Source organism: Phaseolus vulgaris, chromosome 9, assembly GCF_051622355.1.
Source record: "Phaseolus vulgaris cultivar YP4 chromosome 9, ASM5162235v1, whole genome shotgun sequence".
NCBI lineage: Eukaryota > Viridiplantae > Streptophyta > Magnoliopsida > Fabales > Fabaceae > Phaseolus > Phaseolus vulgaris.
The window spans coordinates 23,873,663-23,883,381 of NC_143506.1; the positions used below are offsets into that span (position 1 = coordinate 23,873,663).

At 30.1% G+C, this 9,719-nt stretch overlaps 1 protein-coding gene across 1 annotated transcript; it reads right to left on the bottom strand.

The window, feature by feature from the left end:
• Positions 1 to 4,119: 4,119 nt before the first annotated feature.
• On the bottom strand, positions 4,120 to 9,719 carry LOC137820347 (oligopeptide transporter 4). Its single transcript, XM_068624387.2, has 6 exons — positions 9,100 to 9,719; positions 8,893 to 8,990; positions 5,924 to 6,487; positions 5,573 to 5,825; positions 5,226 to 5,408; positions 4,120 to 4,810 (listed from the first exon to the last, which is right to left on the bottom strand). Exons 1-6 carry the CDS (start codon positions 9,589 to 9,591, stop codon positions 4,199 to 4,201), a joined length of 2,202 nt encoding a protein of 733 aa, XP_068480488.1. The 5' UTR covers positions 9,592 to 9,719; the 3' UTR covers positions 4,120 to 4,198.

Consider the following 9,719-nt stretch of genomic DNA (forward strand, 5'->3'; position numbering starts at 1 on the left):
TTGAAATGTTTGTTAATATGATCAATTTTTACACATAAGTTAAAATTAGTTTGAAGAAAGCTACTTAAAATAAATTCTACTTAACTTATAAGTAGTTTTCTTCTTCTGAAACTTTTTCGATTTAGCTCTTTAAGGGCATAGTGATGACCATTGTCCTAAGTTCCATTTAAACAGTGTGACTAATCCCTTTTTTACTTTATGATGATTAGGTAGAAAGAAAACTTGAAAAGCTATTGTGATGGGAATTATGATTCTCCACTAAATTACCGACCTATTGAATATTGATTGGACAAAAAGAAAGTGATAGATTCCTCATGAGTTATGTTCTTCCTAGTTTCAGATTAATGAGGAAATTGTACCCCACTCTCGATTTTACTAGGAGAATAAAAATCTAAATGCCATTCTGATATTCTCTTCATATCAGCACACAGTCAATATAAAAAGGACAAAACTAGATTTTCGATTCTTACATTATCTATTACAAACCGAAAAAGGTTTTTTCTTAAATTATTATTATTCTCTACCACACACTTAAAATCCTTACCAAATAAAAGTCCAGAACAAGATAACAGCACACCACAAGGCACAAACACTAGAAGCTAGAGTGAAGTTTCGTTCCGTGAATGAAGCAAACTCGAAGTCATGGAAAAAAGTTCATCTTCTAGAAGCAAATTAAACGGGTGGCTTTCATGCTGGGGTTGTCTTAAAATGAAGCTTCCATGGGCGAAGAGAACAAGCTCTAATAAACCAGTTGGTGGTTTTAAGTATGACCCTTTAAGCTATGCTCAGAACTTTGACGAGGGATTGGTGGAGGACGACGAAGAATTGCATCGTGGATTTTCTGCTAGATATGCAGCACCTTCCTCACATAAATTGCTCAAGCAATATGATAGTTAAGGTTCTCAAGCCCTTAAGTTAAGGTCAGGTATATATATATATATATATATATATATATATATATATATATATATATATATATATATATATATATATATATATATATATAGATATAGATATTGACACAGACAAATTTCTCATGTCTGATGTAACAAATAGTACAGATAGCAATAACGCACTGCACTGTGTTATCAATTTGTATGTCACACCAGTAGAGATTATTGTTTACAGGAAATTAATATATTCAAGCTCATCTTGTGAACTTAACTATATTAGCAATGTTAAGTAATGTTATAAAATAAAAAATATTATAACATATCATTTGTCTATTATTTTAATTTAAATCTTCAAACTTTTTTTTTTAATTTAAAAAACTAATATAATAGTACTTTGCACTTGGATAATCTCTTTTATGCATTTTATTTACTAGTTAGGTAAACAATTCCTAACTTTGATGCTTTGAGATGATGGTTGACTAGCCTATGTATTCCCTGTTCCAGCAGAATCTGACAATGAGATCATTTTGCAATTATTTAAAACAACTATTGCAACCATCGATTGGTAGTGAAACCAACAAAAGTTTTTGCTTTTGATTCAGAAAATATATATATAATTAGCATCTTAGTGTGCATGAGTGATAATATAATTTGTAGCCTGATCAATTTGATGTGTGATTTGTGCTTATAGAATGTCTCTTTAATTCATGAAGTAATAGAGACAATTAATATAATCTAATATATTGATCCATTTAAATGTTTTTGTTTGGCCTTTTATGGCTTAGTAGAGTCACTTTTTGGGTGGTAGTAGGTCTGGGTAGGTTTTTGTGGAATGTAGACTGCTTTTTTTTAGCTGAAAAAAAGTTTCCTAGTTGAGGAAGTTCACTGAAATTGAAATAGGAATGAAGTATTCTTCAAATATTTTATTTTATTTTTTACTTATAAAAAAATAAGTTAATCTAATCTAATCTATATTTAATTATTAAATTAAGATTTAAATGACTCTTAATTTAAATTTTAAAATTAAAAATGAAAATTAATATCACAAAATTTAATATCTTAAATTAAAGAGAATAAAAACAAACTCAATAGTGTTAAACAATTACTGAAAAAATCAACTAATATACTCTTGATTTTGTGACTTTAACTTAAAAAATTAATTCTTAATGAGAATGAGGAATCGAACAGAAGGAGTAAAAAGCCAGCTCTAAACATTGAGAGAAGATGAGAAGAATAGAGAATTTCTAAAATGAAAGATTAAACAAATGAATTTTGTGACTTTTAAGTAGTGCTTATTTATGCCTTTCTTTGTTCTTCGTTCTTGACGCCATTCTTTGTTCACAACTTTGTCTTTGTTTGTGATGTCTCTTCTGTTCACATCAAGATTCTCTTTTTTATGCGTTGTCCATTACTTGAGCCCTTCTGACTTGCTTTTTGAAAAATCAAATAACTTTAAATAAATAATATGTATTTCTAAACTCTAGCTCTATAAATTAAATTAATTTTAATTTTAATATAATGATTTAATATAAATAAAATAAATTATAATGCATATGTGTTTTAAAAAATACTATTATTTTTATTTTCTTAATATAATTATTATTTAATAAAATGAGTTGACTCATAATTCTATGATCTATTTAGACTATGGCTAAAAAGAGTTAGACAAAAAATGACACAAATCAATTTAGGTCACAATATTTTTGGTTTAGTCCATTGGATTTGTTCAAACTTATATAGTTCTTTGTTTATCGCATTCACATCGTTCTCGATTTCTATCATTCTCTTCTTTCTTTTTTTTCTTCTTTAATTCTCTTCTGTGTAATTATATTGAAATATATTAGTTGATTTATTTTCTTTTAATTAGATAGTTACTTTATTTTTAAATTTAAAATTGAAAATAGAACTTAAAATAGAAATGACATTTTTTTTTAATTTATTTGTAATACTCACTTTCTAATTACTAGTAATTGTATGGACTTATTTATTTAATATAATTTATATTTATGTAGTAGTAATGCGATATACTTTAGTTATTTCAATATTAGGAAATTATTCTTTTAATGTTTTATTTAATTATAGTATTGAAGTATTGGTAATTTATTTATAGTTATTAATTATTTTTATATAAAATAAACTCTGACGAATTTAATGAAGTCTATATAATTTTATAAATTTACATAAACTCTCAAATCTAATAATATCATATTTAAGTATTTTTAAAAGTTATTATTTCAGTCCAGACTCAAGAAAAAACGAGTCGGGAGAAATAAAAAACCTACCTAATTATAAATTATTATGTTTTGTAATTGGTTCACAGTTTAAGTTGTTGTTGATATAACTCTCTTTTTCTTTTAGTTTTTATGATTTTTTTTTTATATTTTCATAATATATATTTTTTAATCTTTATTATTAACTTTAGTTAGTATAAATATTGTAGATAATATTTTCAGAGACACAAGTGACTCTTATATCATCTGTGATAAGCATTGAGAATTCACCCTAAAAAGCTATAGGTTAAAGGAGGAGAATCGAATATTTAACTACACCATAAATAAACTATTTTAAGTATGTAATTGTATAAACTGTTTTATATAAATAAGACAATTACATACAATTAAATTTAATTTTAATATATTATGAATTTTATATTATTTTTACTAAATACTGGTTACTTTTTTTAACAAAATATTACTTAAAGAATGTAACTATATATAATTTTTATTTTGTATTACATAATAGAGTTTAGTATATTTAATAAGTTATTAAAAACTATTTTATATATCAATTTTAAATTATATAAGGATAGAAAAAAAAATAATGATTATTTTATACAACTTTTAATATATATATATATTAAAAATAATAAAATTCATTGTTCATAATGTATGAAAGATTTAAAAAAAGATATAAAGAGTTATATGCAATTTACCTTACTAATATAAAAAAAAATGTTACTAAAAAAAAATATATATATATATATATATAGTTAAAAATAACTTAGTTATCTCATTTTAGAGTATTATTTATTATATTAATTATCTTAATATACAGTAAAGTAATAGTTAAAAAATAGTGAATAAAAGAAAAAGCTAAAACTAATACATCAAGGTTGTTTGAGATGTATAAAGATACTAAAGAGAAGCAAAATGAAAAAAAGAGTATGATTTGTTGAGGAATGAGAATTTAAAAAAGGTGGAACAAAAATGAAGAATATAAGGGAAGTTGTATTTATAGAAGAAATAGTAATGGATGAATATACATTTCCTCAGTCATTAGAAAATATATAATGAAGGGAATGGAAATCAAAAGAGAGGACAGGCATCAGCAACTACACCTTTTGCTGTTGGACATTTGGCAAGGGGACAGTGCTCACCAGTTCCCCACCATTCAATGCCTTTTCCCTCCATGGTAACTGCGAAGTATAGAAGAACCGTCATGAAAGCCAATCCAGCGTCCAAAGCTGCAGCTAGCACATAATTGTATCGCTGCCACCAATTCTTACGATATTTGAACACAAAATAGTTAAAGATTGTGCCAACAACAATCCATGAATTGAAGTTCACTGTGCTAGCTGGTGGCATGTTGGCAGTTGCTCCAAGAAGTACAGGAAGGTGAATTAAGGATATCCAATGTTGTTTGGGAAAGAGTTTCCGGAGTGCCCATATAACAACTGGTCCCACTGCTCCTATTAAGAAGAACCAATTCAGCTTTTGGTATTTCCCAAGAGTACCGAAAATTCTCTTTGGGCCAACCAAACCCCAGATCACAGATGCATCAAAGAATACATGATCACCCGGACAAGTCCATGGACTGTTTTCGGGCAGCAAATCTTGCTTGCATATATTCTTTATTGAACCTAGCAACCACCAGGCCACACCAACGTCCACGCTTCCTGCTATCAGCGTCCCTATAACCTAATACATAGTATCAAAAGGTTTCAATTACCCACTACTTAGATAACTATACACAGGATTTAATTTAATTTAATTTACTACTACTACCGCATTTAAATAATTTATAATTTTTCTTCTCAAGTTATTTAAAAATAATTTTAAATAGATGTAACAAGTGGAGTCTAATTAAACGTTTCTCGTCCATGCTCGTTAAGTCACATCATGATTGGATAATTAGGTCTGTACGTTCTCTCAAATCATTCTGTATTGATTATATTTTTCCACGGATGATGATAGATTCATAATCCCAATTTTTTTTTATTTTAATATTTTTCTATATTATTTAACTATAAGAATTTTACACAGTTCAAAAAGTTAGTGAAAGTATAATTTTTTTTTTCAATAAAAAAATAAAATGCGTAACAGAAGAATATACCTGAACTATAAACATGGACCGTGGCGGAATCTTCATATAGTGCCCTAGCTTGAAATCAGACAGAAAGGAAACAGCCTGTGACATACTTATGTACCCATAGGTCTTGAAGCAAACGTTTGCTATTGGTTTTCCCGGTAAAATCACACCCATGATGTACTCAGTAATAATATTCAAACCTGGACTCTGAAAATGAAAGGGGTAAAGAATATAATAAAAACAATATGACGGTTAGTATACGTACGTCTCATACTATGTGAGGTATCTCTTCATTTGATGAATCAAAACATAGCAATTTCCCACTCCGGAGAAAGAACAGATGGTTCAAATAGTACTAGTTTCTTAAATACCTGATTTGTGGTGGCCGTTATGATGCTAATGGGGAGAGTAAAAGTAAGTGCAAGCCCAGATGCAAAGATGAGACCCCACCATGGCATTTGTACCTGATCTTTCATGACAGTACACAGTAAAAGTGCAAGTAAAAAGGAAAGCAAAAGCGTCACATGAAACCACCAATTAGGTATTGACTTGTACTTCTTCATCAGTCTTGTGTGAATGTCTTCCTTTCCGGATCGTGAAGATCGGAATTGTTCATATATCTCCCTGTTTAACACCAACAATATTAATTTAGTTTTAACGTTATAGTAAATATAAGGAAGAACTAGAAAATGCGTATTGCTTTTAAAGTAACCATTAGGTACCTTCCGTTGAATATGGCCACGTGAGTGAGGGAGGAGGCAATGGCAGCAAAACCAAGGCCATAACTAATAGCAAAGAAGACACTTAAGTTGACTAGACCTTGTTTCTCGTATGCTTGCATATCTATCTCAAACTTTTGATTGACAATGGCCGTAACATTGTAGGCGTCACCATTGGCAGTGAATAGACTAGAAGAGTATATGGGAAAGTTCTTGGCGCTGTAGAGATTAAGTCCCCAGTATGCGGTGGGTATGATGAGGTAGATCAATAAAATGTAGCCGACGAAGACGTTTGCTATTGCAAAGAAAGGAGTGACAAGGGGATTGCCAAGGAATGAAGCAATGGTGGTCCAGTCAAGGGAAAAGGAACCCAAGCCAAGTCCGTTCGTGCCGGACCCAACCTGATGGGCAGTAACTGAATGTGGAAATATCCAGCACACCCACGAAATAATTGACAGCGTCGGAAATAGGTAGCCAGGAACCACGTACCACGCGAAGCTGCAAGTAAGTGCGATGATAAAGAATTTCTCTTTTGACATGCGCTTCCGCTCTTTTTCATGCAACGCCCTGCAAAATGTTCGCATTCAAAAGAACAAGAATTTCACTGTTATAATTAAAATAACCAAATAGATGACATTTTATATATACCTTTGGTCCTTATATAACAACTTTGACTCTTAATATTTATACTATTTAGTGATAATATGTTCCAATAATTTATAAGAGCATTTGCATCAATCGCCTATAAGTTGCTTAAAAATAAGAGCGCTATTTAATAAATAAAAAATAGTCTAGTTGAAGGTTACTTAACTGTTTTTGTCAATAAAAATGCATTTCTGACTAAGAATCAACAGAAAAAAATTAAAGGAATTAAATTTAGTAGAGTGATTTTTATAATTTTTTTTAAAAAAATTGTACCCACGAATTTAAGACAAATAAAAATACATTACAATCTAAGATGATATTTTACTTTTATTTCTCTCTAGTATATCGCTCATCTTATATGATAATTCTCTCTTTTTAATCTCTCCAAAGAGACATGTACAGATTATATAAAATTTAGTCTCCTGATTTTAATTATTATAATGAAATTCTCTATTCTTAAGAAATATTAAGATCAAGTTTCTCAATAAAATTCTAATTTTCTTTTCTTTTCAAAACCCTATGCCACTAAAGAAATTATTTAAAAATGTAAAAATATTCATTCCAAATAGAAAAAATCAATGGGTAAATAAGTAATAGGAGATCTATTAAAAAAGGAAAAGGAATATAATGGAAAAAATGGTTAAAAAGTTGTCTTTTAAGGGAAGTCAAATAACTGTCCTTTTTTTATTCTTCCCAAATTCATTATGATTTCTAATTCCATTTTAAAGAACACAAAAAAAAATGAAAAAAAAAATAAATAATATTTTTCTACTAAATATTTTAAAAGAAAGAAAGAAATTTTCTAAAATGTTTAAAAAACAGTAAAATATACCATAGAAAGTATTCTCAAAATAATCACATTTCCCTTTTAATTAAATCCCAATCACTCTATTCTTCCATAATTTAACCTAACGCGCATTCATAATTATTTTTTATTTCCAAATCCTTTAAATCAAACTCTATCTCAAATTTATCCTAAAGAAAATAAGAATTTGATAGTTAATTATATCGAGTAACAAGATATTGAGATACTAAAATCATATGTTAGTTAGTCAAAATACAAATATAAAAAGCACAATAAACACGTCATGTAGGAAACAAAAGGAAAGGAAGATGGTGGTCATCAAACATGAGAATGGATCTCTCTTTGTTCAAAATTAACATGATCCCGTTTCATTAAATTTAAATTGTGTGACCACCTATATATGTATAAAAAGACTAAAACAAAAGTTTCTGAAATATTTTTTATCTTAAAATATTAATTGAATAGTGTATAGATTTCAGTATTTAAAAAAAACGCGTAATAAGTTAATGAATGAGAAGGAGACAAGATTTTAATATAATCCTGTAATAAGAACTTCCTCTTAATGTTTGTCCAAATAGAAGAAAGATTCTTTTATTTAACATCACATATAAGCCATATCAGGCACGTCACTACAAATATAATTACAAATAGTAAACTACGATAATGTGATTAGAGTTTTACATTCAATGAATAATGCATTTAAAATCGTGACCCCTTCTCTTCCCATGGAATATGATAATTTGATACTTTTCAAAATTATACTTCATTTATAAAAAAAAATTATTAATTTTTTATTTAATATAAAGTCCTTAAACAACTCAACGTTGAATTGATCTAAATTACAAAACAGTAAACAAAAAATAATAATATTTAAAAAAATATGAACTCATGAAAAGAAAAAATAAAATTTCTTGTAAACTGATCTCTTTAACTATACGTAGTTAGCAAAATAATATTTTTAACCATGTCGTTAGACAAAACGTTTAAAAGACTCCTTTTTAAACCTGTCCTTAGGCAAAAGGTTAAGTTTCTTCTAAATTTTGGAAAAATCATATGGCATTCACAGCATGTATATCTGGGTATGGTGAATTCAGACTCGGATCAAGGAAACCATTTTTACACAAATACAGACACGGTATAGAAAAATCTATGCAAATGGTTTCCCGGTTGATTTCAATTAACAAAGGAGTTTCTCTTAAATAAAGCCAAAATTGGAATCAATGGAAACATCTCATAATATCGTGAATTCCTATGATGGGAAATGATATATTACAAATATAGTGAATATCACATTATGTAATGAATAACGTTAGAGGTGTATTTTTACATCTTAATTTTTTATACTTGATCGTACTGTTACAAAATATATGCATTCAATTTACAATTAATTGTAGATTTAAGTTATAAAGGAGGTGAGATTGTAGTATTAAAATAATATAATATTGAATGGAATTGGTAAAATAAAATTGAGAAAGTAAATGGATGAAAAAAGTGAAAATAGTAGAAAAGACGATTAGTTTACCTGAAGAGAGAGACTTGGACTAGAGTACCGGGCCACCACATCTCTGCCGGCTCCACCACGTACTTCTTCATTATCCCCGCCCATCCATACCCTAACACCTGCGTCCATAACCATAGCCATCCTTCAGTATTCAATGAATAACGCAATTCGTTTCAATCTTGAAACTACTCTTACACACTCATCAGGTCTTACACTTTTTAACATTACCTGTGTGGTCAAGACCAGGAGCCAGCTAGCCAAGAAGGTAATCTTCCTCCCATAAAACACGCGTATTATATCCACAATGCCAACGGCATAAGCCGAACCGCTCCCAAACGCGGCACCAGCATTCGCGAATATCGAAATCAGCACGTGCTCCTTTGTGTTGAAGGGCCCAGGGTTTAGTGAAAATTCTCTCCCTCCGATCCGAACCTTCCTTCGCGGGAGAACCTTCGCCATGAAGCGCCCGATGGGAAGCGTCGCCACCTGAACCGATATCATCGTCACCGTGAGCGGCTGGCTCCGATACCCGAAGAATGTGTTCAAGAACGAGAGCAATACCACCGCCATGATCCCCAGGAGCCACATGCGGAACGTCCAAACCGGCTCGTTCGGATTGTCTTCGTTCGACACCACCATCCGAACCTCCTCGATCGGCGAAACGTCGTCGTCTCTTTTTGCACTCTCCGCCCCCTCGCCTTCCATATCGATGGTGGACATGCTGATGAACGCACGCACGCACGCACTCTCAGTCGCTCACTGAGGAAGAAATTGATCAGAACAGAATCGATAAAGTTTGAAACGGAAGATTCTTACACTTGGTGGTGCTGCTGCATTTGAACCACCAA

Excerpts from the sequence above, each read along its gene's own strand:
- LOC137820347 (XM_068624387.2), bottom strand. The coding sequence starts at position 9,591 with ATGTCCACCATCGATATGGAAGGCGAGGGGGCGGAGAGTGCAAAAAGA. Across the intron at positions 6,488-8,892 it reads GTCCAAGTCTCTCTCTTCAG|GGCGTTGCATGAAAAAGAGC; the intron begins GTAAACTAATCG and ends AACATTTTGCAG. Across the intron at positions 5,826-5,923 it reads GTGGCCATATTCAACGGAAG|GGAGATATATGAACAATTCC; the intron begins GTACCTAATGGT and ends GGTGTTAAACAG.